Genomic DNA, 27,641 nt, shown 5'->3' with positions numbered 1-27,641 from the left:
TTCACTATTTTATTCAGACTTTTAGTGCAAAGTGTACGAAGCCTCTTTGACTTCCTGTGCTGAGTTAGTTAGGGTTGAATCTTGCACCAGCTGTTGGTGCACTCTCAGTCAGACCAACTCTTAACAATGCTAATCACACAGTTTCAGGGTGAAAATTGTGCAGCCTCTTTTCCTGCAATGTGCCAATTCCCCGACAATGAAAAATAACAGCTCAGAACATGAAATGTCAGGGTAAGCCATTAAATGAAATGGTGCGCCCATTTAAGCTGAGAGAAAGGACTGAGCCGCAGCAGCCAGTCAGCTCACCCGGCATCCTGTGCTTCGTGCGCTCTGATGATTGACAGCAAGTTGTTGGTCTGTAAGAACTCGCACACTGCTGGATAACTGGAGACAGAGAGAGAGGGACAACAAGTGAGAGCAAGTGAGGGCAAAGGAAGAAACATGAAGGGGAAGAATTATTCAATGCGATGCAGTAAAATACACTTTACATAACAAACAAGTCATATGTCAAGGCTGCTGTAAACCACAAAACAGATATTTAAAGTCTGGCAGTGGGTGATGAGTAGGCTTTTGTTTTCTGAGGTAGTGTCTGACTGAGACCAGCAGGGGGCATCAGTGAGGAGCGACAGGCCTGAGCCAGGCTTACGGCTGCCTCGGTGCTGAGGAGGGCTGAGTGTACACTAGTTGGCTGATTGATGCTGTGTCTCCTAAACATAGAAAATCGGCGTGTTTGCCACAGAGAACATGTCACAACACCCATTTCTAAACACCGTCTCCCCCCTCGTCTGTACATGCCCCCCATTCTTACTTTCTCATCTTTTCCCCCCGCCACCCTCCTCCTATGTTACTCTCCCTCGTTCTCTCACTGTATCTTAATATCACTCCATATCTGGCAGGAGTAGCCAGTCGTCATAGCAACAGAACCGTGCAGTCTCCCTGGGGATTGTGGGATATCGTTTCATGCTGAAACGGAACTGTGTGTGCTGCGTGTTTGTGTGTGTAAAGTAGCCAAGATTTTCTACAAATCCCAGCGATCGTTAGTGGATCTCGGATGTGGTGTAAACGTGCACACGAGGCATCTCTCCCGTTCTCTCTGCTCGGGAACAACATCCCAAACCGGCAGCTTGAAGTCGACCTGAAACTTATTAGATTTCTAATTTGTAGGTAAGCATTGCACGTCGCTCGTGCATGGTAGCGACAGGGCGCTCAGATCATTTAAAACGAGACACCGATCTATCCCAGAAAAAACACAGAGTCAGGGACACGTGTGAGAACTTCTTTCTCTTTCAGGTGGTGATTTTAAAGAGTACTGTGTCTGCCGTGAACCGTCATCCCAGAATATTACACTCACACTGGCTTGTTGGAGTACCAGGTTAGCTCTTAGCTCTGCCTTTGAGCTTCACAAGCACAGGGCTCTGCTGCTGCAAGGCTGCCAGACTGTATTCATTCCCATTCAAAAATAAAATGTCAGGGCTCTTATGTAATGTTTTTTTTTTTGCCAGTCACAACACCTTGAGGAGTAATTCTGCTCTCCTGTACCTGTAGAAATAGGAGCACCCTCTGACTGTGTTGTGGCCAAAGTACTCCTGGGTCTTTTCATTGCCAAAGTCTTCCAGGGGGTCGGCCCACAACAGGTCGCACATGGGCCCAAACGCCGGAGGCTCCTTGAACCGGTCCAACTAGGACGCACAAATAAACCCCCCCACACACAGAAGTATAGAAATGTGAGCTTACAGAAACAGAGATTTTCTACATGAAAGAGATTTTCAGTCATGTAAACAACGCTCCAACACATATAGGATAAATCAGAGGAGAAAGAAAAGCAAACACATAGCATACACACACAAACACATACTGTCAGAGCAGAGCATCTCCATGGCAACCCTCACCACACAGGAGGGAGAAGATGTCACACCAGCAGATTCACCATGGAAACACTGCCATTAGATGAGGAAGTGTGTGTTCTCGCGTCTCTGTGTTCATGTGTGTGCCTTTGTGCTCTGGAGCTCAGTGAACTGTATACACACAGGGGTTATTTTATGGTTTCTAATGAACACACTCGGAGCAGGCTAAAAAGCTGAAATAAAAGTTGGTGTGTGTTTATGACTGCTTGAAAATGTGCCTGAGTGCTGCACATAGGTCGATCTCATGTTGCATGCATGATTAATTTTCCTTGCTCTTGTATTCCTTATCCTGCACAGGCAAAGGGCAGGAACCGGAGAAACGGTGAAATTGAGAATGAATAACAAACTGTGTGACAGTTACGAAGGCTGATCTTTCTTCTTTTTGTGCATTTGCAGGCTGATTACTCTTTATAACAAAACTTACATATATACCAGGATGCTGAATATAAAGTGACACCATGTGTTTGGGAATGCCGATGCAAGGGTTAAATGCATCGTCTACAAAATAAATGTGTTCCTATGGCTTTGTAGGCCAAATCTCCTTACTATCATTATTTATACTTCCTAGTTATAGCAAATATAATGTATCACTGTTTTGTGTAAGTAGGAAAAGAAAAGAACAAATAACGTATGACTTAGCTACACACTGTCATCTGAATTGAAGGGCTACTGCTAAGCTAGGTTTACAAGGTCTAGATTCTTCTCTGCATTTGATTCAACAACTATATAATGTAGTTATGCAGAATAACAAAGGGTATGACCAAAACTGATATTTTTGCTATTTTTCATTGTTTTGTTTGCTCCGTGTAGGCCTTTAGTAAACAGTACGTGAAGTTAGCTTTGGCTTCTTTAAGCTAGTTGTAGTGTTTTTTCTATGTGACACCTTCTACACTGTCAAACCAGACTTTCTCACTCTGATTGGTAGGTTTTAGCTCTCTAATTTAGTTATTATAAATGTTTTTTAAAAGGCTGTTTTATCACTTTATATAAATCTTATGCATTACTACATAACGATTAAACAGGAAAAGGTTTAAAATGAATTCAGATTCAGTTCTTCACTAAATTTTCAGCGATTTTTCTACATGTAGGAAATGTTAGTACTTCTCAAAGACAGTTAACCATTATTTTTTAAGAGCTGATTGATGCTTCATTCACACAGTGGTCAGCGTTGTTTATCAGATACTTAGAAATAAAAACAAATTGAAATTTCTATAAAAAAGGTGAAAAAATTTACTGTACACAGACAAAACATTCACCCTATAGCTAAAAAAACATGTCATTAGACACCACTTTTTGTCAAAAAAGTTATCATTGCTTTGTTATCTCAGCAGTGATAACTCAAAACTGCTCGTGTGTCTTTGATTTTACCTTCTTGATGTCGTCCAGCGTGTGAATCTCTGGTGAAAGCCCCCCATGCACACATAGGAACTGCTGGTTCATCAGGGCTGCCAGAGGCAGGCAATCAAACGCCTCCATGCAGGAGTCATACACCTGCTCTGAGTACTTGATCTTACCTGCAGGTTGGGGGAGTAGACAGACATTTCAAGACTTGAAACAAAGGAAGCGCCTGAGTGTGTTTTGACATGCTTTGAATAGCCACCATTGCTACAAATGCACAGTCGGTCCCTGTCACTGGGAGACTGATGCACGGGGAACAAGCAGGCATACGGCCTTTACATGGACAGAAGTCAGTAATCTGAAGGCTTCGAACAGAATCTGTCAAAAACTCGATTGCTAACACGCTGTGGTGATGGTACATATATATACCATATATATGAAATCATACATGACTTTGTGCAGTAAATAGCTTTAATTGTGTATGTGTGTAACAGACCTAGAATGACAGTGCAGTGTGCGTGCCTTAAAGAAAGAACAATAAATTAATAACAAAAACAGCAGTAATGGTAGTGAATGTCTATTCTGACTATTTCAGATTATTTTCAAGAATTATTTAACCATGACGTCTTCACGACCTAATGTTCAATAAATAAATGGTGGCTGGTCCTTCTTAACCGCTGAATAGGGATTATTAATGATATTTAAAAAAAAGAGAAGAGAAACTAAAGAGGTAGATTATTCATTAAATTAGGTATCAAAAAACAACAGTGAGTAAAACGAGCTTGCAGCTGCACTTTTTGTTCTTAAAACATAACTTTTTTCCTTGTGTTGCTTTTGTTTGACATGATAAAAGATTAAGAAAAACAACTATAAATAAAGATGCCCGTTCTTTTATCTTTTCTAAGTGTTAAACTCTTTCCACTTGGAAACCTCTTCCTCTAATGGCCACTTGAGTTTGGCTCCATAACTTAGTCCAGACAGAAAAAACTATTTACAGCAGAAATAAACATGTTTACAGCCTAATACCCAAAAAATATCAAGCATGTCGGAAAAGTATGTTACTCAGCACTGATAACCAGATGTCTGCACCTATGCAGCTTGCTAACCAAGGCTGCTAACTGAACTGATAATTTGTCGCTCCATCCTCTCACCTAAATATGGTCACACCAAAAGAAAAGACGACCAACAACAGACCTAACCTTCAAACCTTCAACAAAAGTGTGTACAAACCAATGGGTGGCTTTAACCATCTTTTATCTTTGTCTCCCTCTCATAAATCTCCTTCAACTTTCATTTGTTATTCATCAATGTTAATAAAGCAATACCCAGCTCACCACTTTACCTTAGGCCCCTCAGACATGACGAAGTCATAAAGACGTTTTGCTTAGTCAACCACGATTCGAACATTTGAGCAGAGACAGTGAACACACACTCACTGCCTCTGCTCAGTGTTTTCTTTTTAAGCCTGCCGGTGCACACGGTTAATAACTCATGAATCAAGATGACTGAAATACCTTAGGTGTTGTATTAATTAATGTATTGTTCATGCATTAAGGCATGCATGAGATACTGTTAATTCATGCACTTTCCTGATGAGTCATGGGTTTTTTTCATGTATTAGTGACGCTTTTTCGTGCATGAAATCACGAATGAATTCACGATAATACCCTTCCCGTAAAGCGTTACCACGTCATTTGGTTCACTTGGGTGCAAGGGCACTAACGTGTAGGATTTTCACACAACACGTTAATAATTTATGGGGCCAGCTCTTCTCCAGCACTCCCATATGACCTGTTTTTCTCCTCTCTGATGATGTTGGATTTTGTTTCAGAAATGCCACTTCAGAGATACCAGAAAAAAAACCCCCAACACAAATCTCACTATTACAGCATTTTAAATAATGACCCAAATATAAACACAAAGCAGCATAGACATGTCACTTTTTTCTTCTTTTTTTATGTGTGTCTGTGTGTATTAAAAACTCCTTTGAATTGGCAGCAATATCAATAACGACATCCAAGACACGGCATCTTTTAAAGTACATTTCACACATGGGCGTAACAATGCATCTGACATAAAATCAAAACCGCGGGATTAAAAATAGCTGAAAGGAAATTGGAGGAGGGAAAAGAAGAAGAAGAAGAAGGAAAGGGTGGTTTTTAGACAGCAGAGGAGGAGGGAGGCGAGAAAAGAAGAACGTTAAAGAGAGAAGGAGAAAGACTGATGGGAGGAGACAGGAGAAGGAGGAGAGGTTATAAGAAGGAAGGCAAGGAGACGACTGGGGAAGAGAGAAGGTAGAGTGTGAGGACATGAAACAACACGTACACTAATCAAAGCCGGAATGTGGAGTACAAGCGTACAGTAGCCAGCCTCTATGTGTGTGTGTGACAGCGAGGAGTGTGTTTGTCAACCTCTCCATCTGCCTTGTGTAGAGCAAGAGCTCATTATTGCCAGTCCACCAGTTGTCAGCTCCTTCCACACTCTCAAACATTTATGAAGACACTTGCACACGCATGCAGTCTCAGTACATGCTCTCATGCTACACACACACACACATACACACACGGCAGATGGTAATTGAGGGCGACCACTATTCGCCATGAGCACCAAGGGAAATTAGCTTCCTCGTCCCTTGGCCAATCAGACACAGAGGAGTAAGTCCCTGAGCCAATCATTAAGGGCCAAATTAATTTGCTGCTAATCACCCACTCTCGGACAGGAGGCTGAAGCTCGCTGATGGAGTCAGAGAGATGGAGGGAGACACTGGGGGGAGAGAGCAAAAGGATGGAGGGAGAGAAAAAAGAGGGAGGATACAACGTGCCAGTGGCAGAAAAGTAAGGATGGTGAGGGGGAGGATGAGAAGAGCTCCACCAGAAAATATTTAACTGCATAGGTGAAACTATCAGGAAATGGAATAAAGCAGATCCAATCAGAGCTTCGCCACCTAAAGCACAGCACAGCTCGACTCGATTTGCACGCGTGTTACATGGTGTCATTCTCTCAGCAGTCGTGCATAACGTGTAAGGGCTAATCAGCTTTTCACCTACAATAGTAATCCTGGAAGCTACATTTAGGGTTGTAAACTTAAGACAACCTGGACGTGCAAAACTGCAGATACACATGTTAAAAACATTTACAGCCTGCTGCAAAAAAACTGTTCCCTTAAGCTAATTATGTAGGAAGACAACCATTAACTAGCTGCTATAGGTGTTAGTTCAGCTAACTTGTGTAATTGAAAAGGTGTTGGTTTTCTTTATATTAGCTTGTTTGACAGAAAAAAAAGTTGTGATATGCTTTGTGTTATTTTTATTAGAATTTTTTTTATCAAGTCTGAGTTGAGTTTGGAAAGTGGTATTGTTGTATGTTATTAATATGTTACATAATTAGCAGATATATATCTCTGCGCTATTTTTAGCTGCACCTTGCTAACTAAGCTAGCTAGCTTCAGCTAATAACGCCTGGCTTTGAAAATAAAACAAAACATGATACCTGCTGTAGGAAGTACTGACTAATTATTGATTTTTCCTCTTTTTTTTAACCATGATTAGGTGTTATTCAAGCACAAATAAACTCTTAGGTGTAAATTGAGCAGTGTAAGTTGTAAATGTATGATCCTGAACCAGTTAGCTTGCTAACTTTTTCACCAAGTTTGTAACCAAACTGAAAATATGTTCTCCAGTCAGCTGAGATTTACAAGATCTGTTCAAACTACTAATAATCAAAACTAAATAAGCACTGCTTAACAATGGAGGGTGAAAGGGGTGGAAGAACCAGTACTGAAATAAAAGAAAAATGGGCCGTGTAACAAAAAGCCAACTCACATTCTTGTTTGAAGGTGAAATATTCTGTCAGATGTCTACATTCATGGTTCCCCCGGAGAAGAAAGAGCGTCTTTGGGTAGAGGATTTTCAGTGACCACAGGTACAACACACACTAAATATTCACCAAAAGAAGAGAAAACATGAGAAATTGAGTTCAGCAGGTACACAACTGCAACAGCATTTCGATTTTCAAAGAGTGCAGATGTCAAATTAATTTTACATCGCAGGCCACAAACAGCCCACTTTGATATGAAGTGGGCCAGACCAGGCAAACTCCCCTTTTTAATCAATGTACAGAAGTTTAATTACACATTTAATCTCAGAATAATCTCTTGATATAAGAAGTACAATTTCAATAGTTTTTTCTAAATGCTGCTGTAGTAAATGAAAGAAATCTGTCAGTATGACTTCCAACACATTCTCACTCCCAAAGCGTAACATTTTACGCTAGGTGACAAATCGTCGTATATTACACTTTCGACCAACACGTCCCTATGTTACGAGTTCCGAAAAATGAGGAAACATGAGAACCGTTTGGAATGAATCTACACATGTACGTTTATTTTACATTAATCGCTTTGGAAAACACTTCACGATTAAGGTGGTGGTTAAGGTTATGATTAGGGTCAGGGCTGGAATGCACGGCTGGAACGTGTGTTACCGCGGGAGCGTCATTCTATTCGAAAGGTCACCTTTCGCGTTCCCATGGGCCGCCTTGGGACGTGATGAATTGTCGGTATATTATGCGTCGGGAGTGAGAACGGGCTGGACTCTTCGGGCTTAAATTGTAAGGAATAAATTTGTAAAATTACAGAAAAACTTTTTGAAGTTCATTCCTTAGACTTTCCTGTAGTCATAAAACTGATTTGTAATTTTTTTTTTAAAAAAAGCTCAAAATTTCTAGAGTGTACAGTGAAAAACAGGAACTTTCCTGTCATTTAATTTTTTTGTCTATTACTTAATTATGTTATTGTGCTATGAATGGCCATTAGTCTTCATCAGTAGGAAAAACTGTAAAACTTATGCAGGTAAAAAACCAAAATTTATGCCCTCCTTCACATTTAAACAGGTGCATTTCTAAAGGAGTGTGGTTGGTAAAATCAGTATAAAAACTGTCTTGTATGTGCAGCGTTAATCTGAAAATATGTCATATTGCCTAGAATCAAAGTTTAGCTCAAATTTTTGGGCTGAACAGTTTGGTCATTAGAGTACCGAAGGATGTGTGTTTATTTTTCACGTTGGCTTTTTTACTCTTATCACTTAGGAAACCCTACAAATGGCTCAGAGGATGTTCTCTCACCTTTACACACCATCATCTCTGTTCTACATTTAGTCTCCTCCTTATGTGCCCTTCAAATGTGTTAGGAAGGTGGCCTAAATATCGCTCCCTCTGCTCCAAAGTCACTCCGTGTCAGCGACATATCCCATATGCCACGGTGACTCGACAGGCTGAGACATTCACGCGCTTGTATATTGTGGATTCAAGTCAGTCTGCTCATCTGTACCACATTTCTGCTGGATAACGTAATCACACATTTCTTTATGATGCCCTCATCCATTTTGAAGAATCAAATAGTCAAACAGCTCTTGGAATACCGTGCTGTTTCCATCCAACTTTCATGCATGTTTACATTAAGAAGCAAACCACACTCTGGTTAGCGTTTGCTGTCCTTGAATTGTTGCCTGTCCTGTAGAAACATAAATAGTGAATGAAAGTTGATCTCAGTAACAAGGACCCCCTGGCCACAAATTTTAAATTGCATCTATATATGTGCATTTGTCAGACACATATAGTGCATCGTGTCACTGCTAATCTCAAGTACTTTTTGTACCTCTGCAATACCGAATACCAAAATAAACCTTGCCCCAGGAATGTGCGCAATAGACTTCAATACAATGTACACCACAACAAGGATAGTTGTTTTTTTCCCCAACTGAATGCACAGCACTATAAATAAGATGTATACACAGTGTGTCCAATCCTTCCTCACCTCAATACTGAAGTACCCCCTGTCCACATAGTCCCCTAGGAAGAGGTAGCGCGTGTTCGCAGGAGAGCCTCCCACTTCAAATAACTTCATCAGGTCGAAGAACTGGCCGTGGATGTCTCCACACACTGTGGAAACAGCACACAACAGTGTCAGGATTATAAACACTGCAGTTTTCAGCTCCCACATAACAAATTCAGCTCAAAAATATGGGACTGTCTTTGCTTCAGTGGCTCCATATGGCCTGATTTGCATCTGCAGAGGTATATCTGTCCTGGCTGCTGATCTAGAAACATCGCTCATCTGTTTGGATAGAAAAAACAGCAAAAATGTGCTTTAAAAGCTCCTTAAAGATTCTACTCGATCACTTCAAGGTCTGTTTAGATACTACCTGAAAAAGACCAGAAAACAGAGCTGGAAGTTTTGTGCTTTTTTCTTAACTGCATATCCAACTCCGGGTCATGGGGAGTGGGCTACAATAAGGGAGAGGTGGGACACACCCACCAGTGGATCGTAGGCTAGTAAATCTAGAATATGTTACTGTGGGTTATTTGTATTTACAGACTTGAGAATTCTGTGTTCAGATTTTTTTTTTACATCAGTTAAACACACCTTACTAACCAAATTATAAGATAGGATTAGCTTATAATTTAGCGCCCAATGTTGGATTTTATGCATTCATATGCTTTCTCTTTTGATTTGTTGCAAGTTGCTTCCAGGAGTAAATCAGGCTGCACACACTGAAGACTTCACATTTTGAACGACTTCAGGACTGTCTGCCCGTACGATCTGCCAGCATACATCTTACCATCCGCCTCCCTCGCCATCTGTCTGGTCTCTCCTTTCACTTTTAGTTGATGTCATAGTTCCCCTCTGCAGCCATTTTACGATGGCCATTTCGCATCTGTCTGACCGCCTTCGTCTGCCTGTCTCTCCATCTGCTTGCCATGTTAATGTCTGTTTTTGTGACTACTTATAAGCATTCGCTTTAATTTGAACTGGGAATTGGGAATGAGAAATGTCATGAGTGAAATTGAGCCGTACCTGCCTGCCTCCTCTGAGCTGTCTCAGTATTCTCCCAGAAGCCTTCGTGTGACATCCTAAAAGCCTGTCAGTTCAGATTTTAGCCATCCAGCTGTCTGTCTGTCTTAGAGCTCATACTTTGAGACAGCATCAAAGTGCTGAAGTTTTCTTTATATCTCCTTTATATTGCACTTTTGGTGAAAGCTCTTTCTACCTGAGTCTATTTTGCTGTAGTTTGTATCTGAAATGTAACAGTCATTTCCAATCACGGCACACTCTCAGGAAATTCTTGTGTGTTTCTGAGTCAGACTCTGGTGAAGTGGAACCAGGAAAGCGGGATCAATATGTTGCTCATTGGGAATGAACAGGTTAGAGAACCTCTGCACTAAGCTGCTTATGATTGACTGTCTCTCCATCTGCCCGTCTATCTGTCCTTGTCCCCGGGGATCTGTACCTGTGAAAGCTGAGCGATGTTCCCACACTGCGTGGGCACAACAAGCCCACACAGAATTATCACACCGCTCACATTTGCATAAATGCAGCACGCAGAAGCACAGACACATAGGTACACGAGCCAGGCAGAGTCAATAGGTTGCCAGTGTCTGCGTCTGCCTGCCCGCTTGTCTGTCATCTCTGTCATTGTCTCAGAAACTTCCTTTCTATTTTGCTCTCCCTCGATTTCGATCCCCGGCTTCTCCTCCGCATCCTACTCGCTTCTTACCATTTCCCTGGGAGGGGAATACATGCAGCTATTACTGAAGCCAGAGCGAGCTGTTGGGAGGTGCACAAGCACCAATTGGGTCTCTCAGTGAAGTGCGACCGAACAACAGTTCATATTAAAAGGGTGGCAGATACATATGGCAGATTAATGAATCAATGAATGGATTCTGATTAATACATAATTATTGATCTTTATGCCTTTTTGCTCCACAGCTCTATTTCTCTGCCTCTCTGTGAGACTGCTGCTATCTGTCTCTTCACTGTGAAATGTCTGATCTATTCTGCTTGTCACTCATGCCTGCATTTTAACAAACAAGTAGCTTTTTTTTATTTTGGTGTGGCTTTGCTCAATGGGTGACTTGCAGATGCTTTAAAAAAAATAAAACGTTGACATTTTGCGATTTAAAACAGGTGAAAGATCATAAAGAACACCTTCTTTGGCATATGATAGTCTGGAGGCCACAGTGAGTAGGGTTACCTACCATAGCCATGGTATAAAGACGCTACACCTTCTTTTAATTCGAGCTACATTTAATTTTCAGTAATGCAGTAATGTTACATGTTCGTGTGCCAGGAGGAGGAAAATGGTGGAGTGGTCTACATATGCTGCTCTTTGCAGAGATAGCATGCTAACACAAAACTATCCAAGAACCCAGAGTTATGATAAAGCTGAGTGTTTGCTGACCCCAGCCCAGCAGCCAGAGCCTGAACCTCAGCAGGTAACAAGCTGGGATGAACGGTCAGGCTTCAGAATCGCTTTAAATTCTCTTTGTGCTGGTTTTCATCTTTGCTTTGTATTTAAGCTTTATGTTAATGCATAAACAGAAAAGAAAGATCATATGTGTTTCCTCAATAGGTTGGGAATTTGTGTTGGCGTGTGGGACTGTAGCTTAAGGTTTATATTGTTAACTGGTAATTATGTAACAGTGCATTTCAGGTTATTTTACAGAGTAACACGAAAGACCAGAGCCCAACAAAATAAATACAGGCCAAAGAGTACATCGTGGGAGACAGTGTGGGAGATGATTGATTGGTGATCTGAAATTTATAGGTTCATCAATCATGTGATGGACTTTATCTTAGTTGAATCCAGTTTTCCCCACATATAAATAAAAGCTAAGATGTGGGAGTGGTAGTTGGGGTCTACTCCAGTAAAATAATATCAGGAACACTTTTAGTGCTGTCAAGAGACATTATAAGATAACCCTGGGACTCCTGCAACAGCAATGAGCATAACTTTCAGGGGAAAAGAGCTGTTTAAAAAATGCAATGATTTGCTTTCCTTAGGTGTTTCAAGATGGCTGCCCAGTGCAGACACTTTCTTCTAGAGCAGGGGTGGGCAATCTCAGTCCACGAGGGCCGGTGTCCCTGCAGGTTTTAGATGTGTCCTCGAACCAACACAGCTGATTTAAATGGCTAAATGACCTCCTCAACATGTCCTGAAGTTCTCCAGAGGCCTGGTAACGAACTAATCATGTGATTCAGGTGTGTTGACCCAGGGTGAGATCTAAAACCTGCAGGGACACCGGCCCTCGTGGACTGAGATTACCCACCCCTGTTCTAGAGAGACTTTGCAATACTCACCAAGTCTCACATAAAGTTGGAGACCTGATCAGCTTCCCTGTGCGGGGAAGCCACTTTGTGCGGCTAAGTCTTGCAAGAAAGCGTGTTAGCTTTCCAACTGTTTTCTACCATGTCTTAATTGGTGCATTAAATGACTTCCTTACCCGTGACTGGCGCCTCAATATCCAACATAGTGCGCTCCTGGCGCAGGATGGCGGCGCCCTCATCGATGATGCGCAGGGCCACGGCTTCCTCGAGACGGCCTTCCTTTGTGAGGTGAGCTTTGAGCAGGTCCACTCGCGGCCGGCCCTCCGCGTCAAACACCTCCTTCATGGTCAGCCGGTGGGCCAGGGGGAAGGGGACCGCTGGAGATGGAAATGTGGGGATGATGGAGAAAGTGCGGGGGATGAGATGGAAGCGAGAAGAAGTATTGGAGGATTTAAAAAGGACGAGCAGGGTTTGAATGGGTGTATGGATATGTGGATGGAGGGGAGTTAAATTATGCAGGGAGAGGGAGAAAGAAGCAGGAAAGAGGAGATTGTTTATTACAATGCAAAAAATGATTTATTGATATTTCCTGTACACTTCAACAAGCTTGCCCACAGTTGTCAGAAGCCCCAATCCTCACCATTATCCTGATCACACCTCTGCTGCAGGCTTGCAGTGTGTGCGTATGTACATGTGTGTGTGCGTTGTGTGTGTGTGTGTTATGGAGGCCTAAGCGGGTTGTACTGAAGTAGGGGCTGCCACAGTTATCAGGGCTGCTGCCTCTGTTCTGCAGCAATGTCTTTCTTACATAATGAAGGCCCCCAGGGCGCCAGTGGAGAGGGGGGTTGACTGACGATGAGGGTGATACAGCAAGAGTGCACAGCTGCACGTGAGAAGGCGTGCACACACACACACACACACACACACACACACACACACACACACACACATATGAAGACACGCTTGACAAAAGTGCACACACGCCCTGTTCTTAGCAAACAGGCAGAAACTATGTGGCACAAAACAAAAGGCAGAGGTGCAGGAGCGCATCTGTACATCATGTATGTCACAATGGCATTAACATGCACGACTGCACAAGTGTGTATAAGTGGCAGTGCACACACACACACACACACACACACACACACACACACACACACACACACACACACACACACACACACACACACACACAAGCTCATAAAAGGTATTGTTATGAAGGATCCACAGAGCCTGTTTGAGCCCCACCAGTGCTAACACAGATAATGGCCTAGATCACACGCTAAAAACTAGGCCTGGCTCTGAATGCACACACACACACACACACACACACACACACACACACACAATCTGACACACACTGTCACTTTGTCTCTGTTTTGCGCTCTCTCCTCTTGTCCCTTCTCTGTTTTTTTCTGTTTTCGCTCGCCTCTCCCTCTTGCTCCTTCGCTCTCTTCTTTCTGCTCTAACAGGCCACAGTCTCCTCGGCGAGGTTCCACGCTGATGTCTGTCGTTACATTTTAATGTGACCGCGTGTTTTCATTTCATTTTCACAGTAAAAGCAGCTCAGCAAAAACACAGAGCCAGTCAGCGGGGTTTTATATAGTCATCGCTGAGACATCAGCATCATTTAGCCAATGCTAAATGAGCCATTGCAATAAAATATATTACAATGTGACTTTAGTCACAATATGTCTGTTAACGCACGAACAGTTGCTGACATATTCCTGCATTTGTGGCTGTTAATCAACATGGAGAAAGAGGTTACGTTGAGATTTTTGCTCCGCCGAACACTCAACACACCCTGAATACGTTAACCCTCCCGGCACACACAAAGATCTACCTGATTCATATTTAGATGTTCCAGAATATCTAACGTCACCTCAGGCTGCTGCTAGATAACTCCTACTGCATCCCCATGACACTTTTACACACCTTAAGATTGAACACAACGCAGGAGAGCATGCTGAGACATCCCAGGACACTTCAGGCTGCCAAGCCGAAGGGTCTGCTTTCCATCGATTGAGAACAGCGGTTCTTACATGTTAAAACCAGTTTTGCATTACAAGTTAGGAGCGATTAATATTTTAAAAGCCTTGTGCACCCCAGGCTGTCAGAGAACATAAGCCCAAAAAGGAATTACTCATGCATGCTGGTATTTGTGTGACATTATATTTATTTATAAAAGGAAACAACAGGGCTCAGGCAGTATGTGGATAAACCTCCTCCTTCAGTGTACCGTCCTGTACCGGCGTATAGCACCGCACTGTTCTGAGCTGTGCTACAAAATGTACTCGGGCTGGAACATGTCATTACAAAAAGCTGCCAGCACAGTGTGAGAAGGGCTGCGGTACTCTTTTAAACCTCGAGCACACACGTGAACTCAATTTGTGGATGTATATTTCTGGTTGAAGGTAAAACTGAGGCCTCGAGTGTGCATGTGTGTAACAGAGAGAGAGTCTGAGGAGGGAGAGAAGGGTAGAAGTGAGAGGGACGGAGTGTGAAACTCGTAAATTGTGAGAGCAGTGTGAAAGTAGGGCAGGTAGGAGAGAGTGAAGAGAGCAGCAGAGACACACAGCTTGGGAAAGGAACTATACTTGGGAAAACTATACTTGGTAGTTGGGGAATAGAGGCGAGGAGAGGTTCGGCACAGGCAACGGCAAACCGTTTGATGAGTGTACAGTTCAAGAGGAATGCTAGGAGATTTGAGTCAAATCTGATAGCTTTGAGCGCACGTGCGGAGGTTAAAGACAGACAGATGTAAATTACGAAGAGACCTCGTTTGGATTTAATAAAGCGATTCTGATACGAATCTGAGAAACATGCCCGTACAGCTTTTCTGTCTCAGAGCAATTTTCTGCTTGTAATGATGGAAAGCTTTCTGCAGTATGCATATGAATTTGCAAGCCTGGAGGAGAACATTAAGGCAGAGGAAATGCATTTAAGACTTACTATACACTCATAATATACAGTATATTACACCATTGCTGGAGTCCGATCATCAGATCATCCTATAGGTCTGGCTCATGCATTTGCATGTTTTATACGAGTCTATAGTGGATCTTATTGAACAAAGAAAGTGGATCAAGTGAGAACAGGTTGGGAGGGAGCATGGCAGTGTATCCTTGTGCAAGATACTAACCCCAGGTTGCTACTGATGCATTCGTGGGAGTCTGAATGTTCGATAGAAAGCAAACAGAAAAAAGTGTGATTTGAGCTGTCAAGTCGAGTAGAAAAACGGTACATACGAAGCAGTCCATCCACCATTTTTCCCATTTATTTCATTAGAATTTTATGCTATGCTAGTAGCTCTGTGGTGCTTCATGCTAAATGCTAACACTAGTTGTTGTCACATCCCACCAAACACGGATGAAACCCTGACATCATCTCACACGCTACAAGACAAAAAACTGAGCCAACAATGAAGTGCAAACGATGATGCTGTTTCCAGGAGAATAGAGGTCGAGTCACATGATCTTTTACAAAGGCTGAATAACAATCAGGTTATTGCATTTAGGGCAATTAAATGCATTTGTCAGTGACGTCTAATATGGTATGTAAATGGTACACAGAAAGCCACACATCTTCTGCATGTGCTCACACTACTATTACCGTGGCCTTTTTAAAAAATGTAAACAGTACTTTTAAGCAATTTATAGCCATTTAGATCAAAACTGTGGGTGACTTCACCTCTCTGTCTCGGATGTCATTATCAGACTCAGAGATTTCACTATTCAAGGATGAAGATGTATAGCTCAGCAGGATAAGAAATGGGCCTGAAAGCCTGAGATCACTGTACAGGTGCCTTTTTTATCCTTCATCCTTTCAACGGAGAACGTTTTGTGCATTTTGAACAATAAAGAGATGGTAAAAAAAATATTCTTGAACACTCTTGGCATCCAGGCAATGTTCAAGATGCTCATGGAACCAGAGCCATTTCCACTTTCAGCATGGAACTAACTAGACGCTGAGAAAGGACCGCCACCCTAGGTTTATTCAATGTTAAAATATATGCTGGGATGCAAAGATGAATAATGTTCATGTTGTTAGTAGTACATCACAGCTGAGACTGTGAGATGTTACACAAAAAGTAACATTCCCATTTTAAAATGTTTGACTTTAGATAAATTCCAAGTTAGTCCACTGTCAGCTGAGCTTTTCATTATTAACATTTTCATCCCGAAGGACATCAAATTAAATATTAATGACTAAACTGAATGTTCTGTAACCCTGCTTGACCCTCACATACATGATGATGACTGTGCTACCTGCCAGAGGGACTTCAGGGATGGAAATTATTTTTCCAAGTCTGTGTGAGAAAATGATGTTTTTGTTCCTAACAAAGGCTCATTATGTGTCATTTGATGGCGATGACAATAAAAGACCACAAATTTCTGTGTCGCATCTTGTGCTGAAAGTTCAATACGCGGAATAATTTCAAGTGGTCTGTTGAAACTGGCCTATCTACACTCAGCAGAGACCGATGAGGAGCAGTGATTTACCATCTTTTTTTCTGAAGACAAGCACCTCAGCCACAAAGCCCAGGAAACTCTTAAATTCATTTTAGCTAACATGATCCTTCTTCTGACCCAGGTGCCAACCTAAACAGTAACTGAAAGAAATGGCAGCCAGCGAATTTAAACACAACTTGAGGATGAAAGTTTGAAAGCCATCGGTTCCATATGGGATTGGAAACGCACACTGTAAAAAAAATTTGTAATATAAAAGTATTTTACTGTGTATTTTACAGTTTTGTTCTGTTCTTCTAGAATATCATTAAATTTACATAAATAGACTGTGATTTTACATTTCAAATGTAAATTAACGTAAAATCACTGTAAATGTAATAAAACATAATTTGCTTGTTTTTTAAATGTATTTGTCTGTACATATGCATAATTAGATTGTTACAATACATTCACAAATCTATCATGATTTCACAAATATGTGTCCGTTATTTGAAAGAATGAACTATTAAATTCAAATGTAATGCTATGGAAAAATATATATAATGATTCTTATAAACTTTTTTTGCATCAAATAATAATAATAATTATTGTTATTTAGGACGATCGTGGCTCAAGAGTTTGGAGTTCGCCTTGTAATCAGAAGGTTGCCGGTTCGAGCCCCGGCTCGGACACTCTCGGTCGTTGTGTCCTTGGGCAAGACACTTCGCCTACCGCCTACTGGTGATGGTCAGAGGGGAATTGTAAAGCGCTATATGAATGCAATCCATTATTATGTAAACCAACTGTTAACTGTATATTTCTGTACATTTAAGTATTATTATTCTTATTGCCGCATTCATTGACCTTGTTTAAAGGTAATTTCATTGTTTAATCACATTAAAATGTTCCTAATTTAATGTTTAAAAGCACTTGAAAAAGGCAAAATCCCATGTAAAATTAGAGCAACAAACTGTATTGTCATTACTGAAAATAACCGTATTTTCATGAGAAAGTTATTTTCTGTTATTTTCTGGTATTATTTTGGCGCCCCAGCTGCCGGAATATTACTGTTTTTTTAGGATTTTTTTTTTTACGGTGCAGTCTCTTGTGTGAGTGGCACGTGACTTGCTTCCACCAACCCTCCAGCTGCTCTATAAATTTAGAAGCGCTTTACTGTGTTTCCATGGAGACAAATCAACAGATAAAATTTAGTAGTTCACTAACTTCCCCACCACGTGTCGCAGGAACTGCTTCTGTGCTTGTACACAAAAGAGAGAAAATTTGTCTCCAAGAGTACCAATAACTGCACTTCATGACTATTTGTTGAACTGCTGTGAGACTGTTTGGTGTGGTGGATGAAGGCAGCCACTGGTCGTATTCCCCAATCACTTGTGAATGGTTGCTGGAGGTTGCGGGCAGCCAGTCACGATGAAACCGATTGTTAAATCTGCATTCATGCAAGCCTAGAGACTGGTAACCACCAGTCACTAGAAAAGTGTGTATTCTGCAACTGGTTAGCGAGTTGTTACTGGTAAATGAAATTGATTGCAAAGAAGTACATGGTGGAGCACCAGAAACCTCCGTGTGATTGCTGCTGTCACCCATAGTTTGCACGAAAGACGCCAACTAGTCAGCAAATACTTGCCGAGTACTCACCAAGTGGTACTGAAACTTTGACTAGTGCAACGCAAAGAGGTTACCATTCACCTTTTTCCAGTTTCACTACAACTCAGAAAGTAAATGGTGAGTGTTTGCAGACAAGTCTGTGTTTTCCATGCAGACACAGACTCTGTGTAAGTTGTTGTAATGCACTGTCAGAGTGTAATGCTTGGATGAATCCCAGGAAGAATAGCTGCTGCACTGCTGTAGCTAATGGAGATCATAATAAGCTAACTAAACCCTGCCAACCTGCTAGCAAACAAAGCAACAACAAGGAGGTTTTTGGTGCAACACCCTCTTTACAACTGAGTTCACCTAGCAGCAGTCAGCAACCAATCAAGCAACCAATCACTAACCGATCAGGGAATACACGTTTTTCCCTCGTGACCACAGGTTGCCAGGGGCTTGCCAACTGGTCTGTAGGCCTATGTGACTGAGAGGCTTTAAGAGTCTGCACATCTAAAGTGACTAAAACCTTTGCACAATGCTAAAGCTGTTTACATAAAATAGGATGGATGAATACTGTAATATACAGAAAGAAGGAAAGCGTTATCAATAAGATTAGCTCTTAAAAAGCAGTCCGATGGCATCACATTGATCGGGATAAACAATAGGCTAGGCTAAATCAATCATTTCAGGATGTAGAATCGAAGCACGTCTTAACTTTAATACTAAAACTGAGGAAATCCTAGTCAATTGCTAATGGCTACTGTGCAGTGTCAAAAAACTGTACTTAATCAGTTAATCGTGAACCTTTCACGGTAACATCGCCTGTCATGCACTGGCACATAAATGCATCGTCGCAGTATGACATGAAGCCCATGTATGCCCAAACATCAGCGCAAGCCTTTATCCTTATAAGGAGGACATCTGAGGTCACATGACTGTTTTTGTATCCCCCGTTTTTTCTGGAAGACTTGAGTAAATTATGTAACACAAGTAAGATAACTGCTTGATTAATATCAGAATTTAAGAAGAGTACAGACAAACGTTGATTACAGAAATGCGCTAACCCCAGCGCCTCTAATCTGGCACACTCTCACAAACTATGAAGTAGGATGCTTTTAATGATTTCCTATTTTTCCCAGTTCTCAGCAGTGTGAAGGTCTAAATAGTTTGGCTTCCGAACATCTTTGGAAAAGCCCTGCTGTTAAATATCAGGCAGCTGGGTAAAACCGGCACATTAATATTAATGTAATGTGTGTTGTCATTAGAAATACATCAATGAAATACTGAGTAAAATAGCGTCTCACACACAGATATCGGCATAGTAAAGATGGTGTGTCTCTAACATCCGCATGAGCTCAGACCACACCGGCCACACTTCCTCAGTGAAGTGGCGGCTGGTAGTATTTCTCCCAAATGCTGCTCTAAGGCATTTTAACACTTTGTGATGCTGCCAAGTGTTTCAACCTTGGGAGGGAACTTTCCTTCCAGAAAGTACAGTCTGAGCTGTCCCCTGTCTGAGTACAGATGACGAATACAGTGAACTCCACTTTCTGGAGTGGAGTCAAAAAAGAAAAAGTTATTCATCCAAAACTGTCCACTTCACGTGATGCATGGCGTGCGTGTGAGGTGAGACGGGCCGAGCAGCGCGAGATGAGCAAATAGGTGAAAGCTTTTCCGTCTTTTTTACCTCATGCACTTTGTACTGTTTTCGTCTTCTGGCCCACTCTCCACAGCTGAACTCCCCGGTGTGGAATTTATTAGGCGCCAGAGCTGCCAGCTCAGCCAAAAATCTCCCCATCGCAGAGCACTGAGGGGGAGCCTGAGAGAAAAATCTATGACATAGCTGTCAACCAAATCTCCTAAATTTGTTTGGGCTGGCCTAATAGCCTAACTGGAGCAGAATCTGATCGGAATCCTATTGTTTTGTGTGCATCGTCCCTAATGGCTAAAGTCAATTACGGGGAACTATTTCATCAGTTTTAATAACACAGGGACACCATTCACGATCAGACAGGCTGGTGCAGGATGCAGGAAGTGACAGCAAGCGAGAACAGACAGATTGCAGAAATGACGGTAGAAGGCACCCATGATCCATCTGTCCTCGTTTGTGTCTTTCCTCCAAATGTTGTAAAATATGACTAAAGAGGTATAAAACAAAACAAACTCGTGCCTCCTAATCGGCCGGGCGTCAGATCACCGAGGCGAGAAGCAAATTGTTTTTGGAAGCAGCCAATTAATACGAAGACAAGGTGAAAATGCTGTATCCACAGTAATTAGAGCAGCATATAGACGGGCTGTATGTGTTACGTGCTATGAATGAACTCATTACGGTGCAATGCTGCGCCTCCCCAGACTGTAACCGTCTGATGCTCATCCAGTGACATCAAACACAGCTGATTGCACACCTGTATATGTACGTGTTTGTATGTTAGATGTGTTGCCCTCTCCAGGACCTCATCTAAAGTGATCGCGCGCGCGCGCGCACGCACACACACACACACACACACACACAGCTCCCAGGATCGTTTCAATCCTACTGTCTACTGTCTGTGCATGAATAAATGAAGGAGTAAGAAACCAAGGGGTGAAAGAATGAGAGCAGCAAAGAGAGAGAGGGAGCAAAAAAATTGGGGTGTATGAGAGCGATGCATCTGTTCACATGTGTGCGTGTGTGTGTGTGTGTGTGTGTGTGTGTGTGTTTCTACCATCTTTGACCCAGATCAGGAAACATGGATTCATGGGTCTTTGAAGGTGGTGGTGGTGGGGGGGACAGCTAAAGATACGTTTGAAGTTGTTCAATTAATGCACAGTTCACACATGATGGACCATCTGTGTACACACTCACACACACTCACACACACACACACACACACTCACACACACTGAAACAACGGCCCATCCCCTAACAGCCTGTCCTCATTAGACAATCCCTCTCCCTCTCTCCCTCTCTCTCTCTGGAGTACCTCCTCTATAAATAGCCTTTGCCCTGCCACCCTCCCCACAGGGCAAACACAGACCTGTCAAGGTAGGACCCCTGGCTCACAACAGTGATGCCACAATCCGACACACACACACGGACACACACGCACATTTCACATAGAGGGAATGGGATTGTATGTTACACCAAAAGGAAATATGCCAACTTTGCCCCGAACCTTGCCAGAGGTGATGTGGTGTGTGTGCGAGTGAGTTTGAGTGTGTTTGTGTGTGGTTTATGCATGTATGAATGCATATATGCATGTGAGCATATTGGATCACTCAGCTTTGGCGAGTCCTCTTCAAAAATGTAGCGATTTGTTCAAAAGGTCATGAGCTATAACAGGCATATTTGACCTTTGCACTTTGAACCAGTGGGAGGATGCAGTTCAGCACGTGATATTTTCTTTACCTTAAATATGACCAGATATTAGACAGCAAAATGATAATAATAAGGCCTACTCTGTATTATCTGCTAGCATGCATCCTAGCATATGAGCACAGTATCCTGAGTAAATCATGACCCAGAGCGGAAGTAACAACTGTAACAACTGAGCTAGCATTAAAAAGATGTAATGGCACAACAACAGTATCATCCACTGAGTTTGCAGTGTTATTACGTACGCTTGGGACGGTCGGTGACAGGAAAGTGTTGATTTTTCTCTTCTGTCACTACTCTGGTGGTGCAGACCTTTTCACATCATTCACCTCAACTTGTCTTGAAGAGAAAAGTTGTAACTATCTGTAATAATGATGGCCCCATTTCACTTAGCTGAGCCAGCAGAGTGCACGCTACCAGGACACTGACACTGGGACATTTAAATGAAACATAGCCATGATTAATCTTATTAGTCACACCCTGCGTTTGACAAGCCAAAATATCCACCACGAGTAAGGTCTGTCAGACTGCAGGATACCGAAAGCCCAGCAGAGTCACATTCAGGGGTATTCGTGTTTTAATTTGTGTTCTGATGGGCTGTTTTCAGCACACAACGACTAGATATTTGGGGTGTTTGATTTACAGTAGGATTTACAGTCATTTAAGTTTGCGTGGTACTTGGTACTGATGGAGTTTTTTCTCGCGGCATTAGCTGCTGATTCCAGTTCAAACAACAACACCAATGGATATTTTTCTCAACAGGTGCGGTCTAAGCTACAAGTGTCGCAATCGGCCATGAAAGTGAGCCACGGAACTGTTACACATTTTATACATATATCTGCTCTTGGTGTCCATGAAAGCTTTTTAACACCACTTGTGTGCTTTAATGGTGCCCAGCTTGTCGATTTTTATTGAGCTATTGTACCAACCTACTGTGCAAAGGGTTTTTTTTTTTTTTACATTTGAGGCATCTTAAAGGGTCTTCAATTCATTCTGTAGCCTCACAACTCCCCCCAGAATACATCCAGCATCACAAAGAATGAGCTCACTGTCCGTGCCATTACCCAGCAGCTACGATTTCAGTGCAGTATTTGATGATAGCATTAAGTCGGTGGTCTACTTACAGATGAAAGTTCAGATTTTGAATATTTAAGATTGCTAGCTGCTGACTCATGGGTATAAGATTGTCCTGTGTCACCAGTGACCACTAGAGGAGAAAACAGTTTCTAAATTATGCTGCTGAAACTATAATAGCATCAACATGGCTCTACTGTACATGCAGAGGGGTTTCTGCAAAACTCTGCACACATGTGTTGTGTTCAAATAGTGTGCATTACATGCAATTCAAATATAAGCCTTTTGTGACAGACACACCCACACATACATACAAATGCACAGAGAGGGCAGTGGGTTTGTTAAGTAATCAAAGAGTGTGCAAAGTCCATTAGGATGATGCCCTGCTACTCAACAGTGTGAAATACTACTCTTTCCTTTCTCTCTCTCTCTGTCCCTCTGTGCCTCCTTCTCTCTCACCCCAGCTTCACCTCCTCTGTGGCCTTGTCACATTTTCTCGTTCCCTCTCTTCCTCACCTCGCCCCCACACTCTCTGCCTCTTTGTCCAGTCCTCTCTTTATGCCTCCGTCCTTTGGTTCCATGTCTGTGCAATGCTCTCTGCTGAACATTGCTAAAAATCTATAATGTGGGGAACCGGGCACAGTCCATCTGCCAGAAATGCCCACTCTTTGACTGACGCTCCTCTCGTTGCTGCGGCTTTGTTGACTCTACAGCATTCTCACCTTGCTGATGGATCGGTGTGTTTATGACAGAAGATGCGTATGAGTGTGTGTTGGTCTGTGAGATGGATGATGCACAAGGATGTAGATAATTCCGCTGCTGGCAAAAGAGCTCCGTTGACCTAACTGCATTACAACACACATGCAAAGCAGAGCTGAGAATATAAAATGATATGTGGCTTCTGCACATGTGGAGGGGAGCTGGTAACTTGAGGGTGAGGGCTGATGGGATTAATGGATGGATGCGGCAGTCAGAGAGGATCCAGGTTTCCCTGCACAGCTGCATCCATGTAGTTTTTCCACAGAGGTGCAGCACAGACATATGCACACGCAGCCCTAAATTCTTACGTGCAAAAATCTGCAAGAGCTCTCACCCCCACCCCCACCCCTTCTGAGCACGACGCACCACGGAATACCGGGGCATGCCCGAGCGACGCATCCAGCTGTCAGCTCCGCTTCTTCCGGCAGAGAGACCTTGCGAGTTTATTAAGGGGAGCCAGTGGGAGAGACAGCCAGGGCATCGTCGCATGTGACAGGCTGCGTGCGTGGAAGCATCGCTGCCATGCCCAGCCTCGTTGTGACCCGATAAGCACGACAATCTGTGCAAGCTCACACGGATCACAACCCAAGCAAGAGCCCCTCCTCGCCTCCCCCTCCTCCTCATATAGCCGCCCACGCATAAAGCAAACAAAAAAAGGGGGGGAAAAAGGAGCGACTCAAAACACATCAAATATTCCACAATCTAATGATGCAACAACACCATTAGAGCGTTGTGCATCATCCTCATCGGGCGATGGGGGTCGGATACGCGGCTCAGCATCCATAAACTCCATTTTGTCTCTCATTTGACACTCAAGAGAAACAAGAGGAGGGTGGGTGGGGGGAAGCCAGGGAGACCTTAACGGAGACGTGGAAGTAAGATACGCACGGGATTAGCAGAATCACCCGCTGACACTCAGGTCCGTGTTTGAAAATGATAATAATGATACTACTAATAAAAACGTGGGTTTACAACAGCTGGTCGAGCAGTATCATGGTCACCGGTGGTTATTAAACGTTACAGCCACACACATCAGCGGCCGGTACAGTTAACGTAAAACTCACAGGGGGGATGACGGTGCGCACTCGGCCTGGCAAAGTTGTCCGCCTACCTGCTGTTCCAATCAATAATCTGACTTTGGCTGGGATTTGATTTACAAACAAATAGAAGCTAATGTAGGCCAACATATGGACGCACAGTTCAGCACATCTAACACAGAGAAGGCATCACGTGCAGTCAGATATGCAGCACACAAGCACCGATGACAGAAAGCTAAAAAAGAAAAAGAAAAAAAGCCCCTTCCGAATGGCGAGCCCCCTTCAAGCAGCATCCTACCCCCCTCACCCCCCCGCACTCTTCTTACACCGTTGCATACATGCAACATCATCCCGTGACACTATGCCCGCATCCACAGCAGAAACACGGATCGTACGCTCGACATTTATTTACCTTTATGTCTGCCTTTCGCTGTCATCGTCACACCGCTTGATGTTTCATTGGAACAAGATGCTCATCTCCCTCCCTGCTTTTACCTCTTATCACTCTCCCGGCTGTGCCTCTGTGGGGTATTATTCAGTAACGCGAAGCCACCGCTAGGAGTGGAACGCGTATGGAGCTCATGCAGCACAGGGGTGTCGCGCAAACGCTTTGGCTATACATAGAGGAAGAGACACCCCCCCTCTCCACCCCCTTCAGTTAGAAAGGGGGTAATGCCACGGTGAGGGGGTGAATTCTAATAGAATAACGAGGGAAGACCCTGATTATGGCGTACCGTGCTGGATACCCCCACCCCCTTCCCCCCTCCATCACCACCTCCCTCCCCTAAAAGGTTCAGAGGCACATGCATGCTGACACGCCAGCCAAAATATGCTGTTTTTATTGTAATCATTAGGTGCTATGGAAAAAGAACCATAATGATAATAATAATAAATGATGAGCAAAACACGTGCGAATAAGAGACAGTGGTGCAACGACAGGGATGAAAACAGAATAAAATTTAAAACAAACAAAAAACAAACTAAAAAATAACGATGAGTTACAGCAGATTATTGGCACAGAGGAGCTCTCACTGGCCGTGCAGGGTTTGGCATGCCTACATTTGATCACCCGGTCGGCGGGACTTGCGTTGCAGTCGGACATCCTGGAGTCGGGACGGGAACAGAGCCGAAGGGGGTTGGGGAAAGGGGGGGCTCTCTCTTCTGTCAAGGGCCGAGATTGTGGTGTCGGGTCCTCCGGCAAGCGTCGACAGTATGCGCGGTTGCTGGGTGCTTTTCTTGCTGCAGTAGTGGCATCACTCGGTGGAGTCTCCGTGCTCTCTCGGACGGGGGAAGCCTGCTGCTGCGCCTGCGGTGACTTTGGGGGAGGATAGGCGGATACCTAGCTGCTGTTGTGGCATGCTTGGATCCCGAATTTGTTTTCTGAGAGGGGGCGGGAGGGGGGTTGGTGTGTGTGAGGGGGTGCTGGTATAGCGGTGGTGCCGCTACTGCTGCTGGTGCTGGAGGCGGGGGGTGGGGTGGTGGGGGTAGACTCTGGAGGTTAAGAGGCCGAAGAGACGCCTTGGAGAGAGGAGAGACGCGCAGGCTCTACCTCTCCAGGACGCCTCTGCAAGCGGTGCCGTGCAGCTGGCAACACCCCGGAATGGCGAAAGAAGGAACTCCCACGCAGATTCACGCACACGCAGGAGCGCATACACACACACAGAGACACACGCGCGGGCACACACTCAGACTCATACTGCCATCCTGTGGAGAGACTGATTACAGGGCTTTCCCCCCTGAACAGCAAATACTGTGGAGTGGGCATTTTGTGCGTGGGTGCGTGCATGCGTGCGTGTAATAGCTTTCTCTGTTTGGCGTGAGCTTCTAGAATCACGTTTTGTATGTAATAAGGCTAAATATCATGTAATTATTTATGATTATTTATCAAACTGATCTGTGTGCCAGAATGGGAGTACAATCCAGTTCATACATGTTAACCTATAACTGAAAGTAGCTCATTCAAATGGATCGCAACCGAAGTGATGGTTGATAAGGATTAAAGTTTATGAATGCAGCACTGAAATGTATAATTTTCAAATTCTATGTGCATTAAAAACATTAAAATGTGGGACAGAAAACAGAAAGCATGACTTTATATAAAAAGTGGCACTGTAAAGGAGTGTAAAAAACACATCACTGTTTTCCACAGTGGTAAAAGACCTATAAATCCTACAGTCAGGTCCATAATGTTTTGGACACTAACACTTTTTGACTACCACAGTGGATTTTAAATTAAACAATCAGCGTGAAATTAAAGTGTCCAAATACATATAAAGCTAAATGAATACCATGAAGCACATTTTATGCATTAAACAATTTTTTTTCTCAACACAAATTTGAAAAACAAGTTGAACAAATACAAATACAAATAATTTCTTTTACAAGGAAGCAAGCTAAGATTAGCCACTGCATTAGGAGATTAGCTGTTTTGTCTCAATTTGTCTCAATTAGCTAACATAAGCCAGAGGTTTTAGCTATTAAAGCCCATCTAGCAAAAGTGACCCACATCAATACTGTGACAAAACATCAACTAGACATTCAGTTTGAGGAAGGACTTTAATTTGGTATGATGGATCACAGCTGTCTCTGAGGTGTCTTTCCTCTGGCTAATATTCCTAGCTTGCTATGCTAGCACAGATCCAGGCAGGACCCCTCTGACTGTTCCCACTTTCATGCTTCAAGACAAAACATGCAGTTAGAGCTCCTCGGTGAGGAACGTGGGGAACTCTTGGCTTTGTCTGTGTCTTCTTTGGAATCAATTTTCAAGCCTTTTCAAATCTTAGGGCTTTTTTGTAAAAGTTATATTGACTTTTTTTATAGGCCTGTTTAGCTTACTTCTGTTATATTCTTCTCTTTTTAATTTTTTTTATTCTTATCTATTGAATCTCACTCTGTTTTATTCTTGACGCTTTGCACGACTCCATTTGAAACAGATATGTCACTTCTTTTCATAAATGGTTTTTATTAAGTTCTTTACAATCTTATTTTATTTTGTTTTTGTAAAGCACTTTGTAG

At 43.0% G+C, this 27,641-nt stretch overlaps 1 protein-coding gene and 1 long non-coding RNA gene across 4 annotated transcripts in view; one reads left to right on the top strand and one right to left on the bottom strand.

Moving 5' to 3' along the window:
- The window catches only part of ppp3cb (protein phosphatase 3, catalytic subunit, beta isozyme), a 36,050-nt gene extending 10,039 nt beyond the window's left edge, over nt 1-26,011 (bottom strand). For 2 of the 3 annotated variants that reach the window (XM_031751479.2, XM_031751481.2), the window contains exons 1-7: nt 25,686-26,011; nt 12,522-12,722; nt 9,055-9,179; nt 7,064-7,175; nt 3,273-3,418; nt 1,540-1,679; nt 307-384 (exon numbers count right to left, since the gene is read on the bottom strand). In XM_031751479.2, the coding sequence (XP_031607339.1) occupies nt 307-384; nt 1,540-1,679; nt 3,273-3,418; nt 7,064-7,175; nt 9,055-9,179; nt 12,522-12,722; nt 25,686-25,728 (845 nt within the window). In that variant the 5' untranslated portion in view covers nt 25,729-26,011. Of the gene's footprint in view, nt 1-306; nt 385-1,539; nt 1,680-3,272; nt 3,419-7,063; nt 7,176-9,054; nt 9,180-12,521; nt 12,723-25,038; nt 25,247-25,685 lie in introns of those variants that run through there. The other variant, XM_031751480.2, reaches the window with a different exon arrangement.
- Nucleotides 5,961-8,834, top strand: LOC120441231. The gene is made up of 3 exons (XR_005613899.1): nt 5,961-6,076; nt 7,078-7,163; nt 8,328-8,834. It is a non-coding gene; the product is annotated as an uncharacterized LOC120441231 (long non-coding RNA).
- Nucleotides 26,012-27,641: the final 1,630 nt, after the last annotated feature.

The sequence above is a fragment of the Oreochromis aureus genome, linkage group 2 (genome assembly GCF_013358895.1).
Source record: "Oreochromis aureus strain Israel breed Guangdong linkage group 2, ZZ_aureus, whole genome shotgun sequence".
Lineage (NCBI taxonomy): Eukaryota > Metazoa > Chordata > Actinopteri > Cichliformes > Cichlidae > Oreochromis > Oreochromis aureus.
This window is presented reverse-complemented; position numbering and strand designations above follow the sequence as displayed.